This window comes from Calidris pugnax, unplaced genomic scaffold, assembly GCF_001431845.1.
Source record: "Calidris pugnax isolate Ruff unplaced genomic scaffold, ASM143184v1 scaffold1097, whole genome shotgun sequence".
NCBI lineage: Eukaryota > Metazoa > Chordata > Aves > Charadriiformes > Scolopacidae > Calidris > Calidris pugnax.
The window spans coordinates 8,410-8,936 of record NW_015091692.1 but is presented as its reverse complement, the minus strand read 5'-3'; the positions used below and the strand labels follow the sequence as shown (position 1 = coordinate 8,936).

The 527-nt window shown below is 65.8% G+C and overlaps 1 protein-coding gene across 1 annotated transcript in view; it reads left to right on the top strand.

The window, feature by feature from the left end:
• Positions 1–409: 409 nt before the first annotated feature.
• The window catches only part of OVOL1 (ovo-like zinc finger 1), a gene marked incomplete at its 3' end in the record, with an annotated part of 4,943 nt that continues 4,825 nt past the window's right edge, over positions 410–527 (top strand). The window contains exon 1 of the mRNA XM_014961982.1: positions 410–509. Within this exon, the coding sequence (XP_014817468.1) occupies positions 410–509 (100 nt within the window). The remainder of the gene's footprint in view (positions 510–527) is intronic.

Below are 527 nucleotides of genomic sequence, written 5' to 3'. Positions count from 1 at the left end.
GGCACCTAAAACTGCCCAGGGATCTGGGATCCGTCACCGACACTGACTTGGGATCTGGGATCTGGCACCAAAACTGACCCGGGATCTGGGATCCAGCACCAAAACTGACCCGGGATCTGGGATCCGGCACCGACACCGACCTGGGATCTGGGATCCAGCACCAAAACTGAGCTGGGATCTGGGATCTGGCACTGACACCGGCTCAGGATCTGGGATCCAGCGCTGACACCGACCCGGGATCTGGGATCCAGCACCAAAACTGACCTGGGATCTGGGAATCCGGCACTGACACCCACCGGGGCTCGGTGATCCGGCGCCGGCTGGGCCGAGGGCTGTTGGAGCTGGTCGGGATCGGGGCCGGAGCGTGGTCGGGGGGATCCCTCGGGGGATCGGGGATCGGGGGGTCGCCATGCCCCGCGCCTTCCTGGTGAAGAAGCCGTGCGTGGCCACGGCCAAACGCAACTGGAGCGAGCTCCCGGACGAGCAGCGGGCGGAGATCTACGTCCCCAGTAGGTGATCGGGGGGGG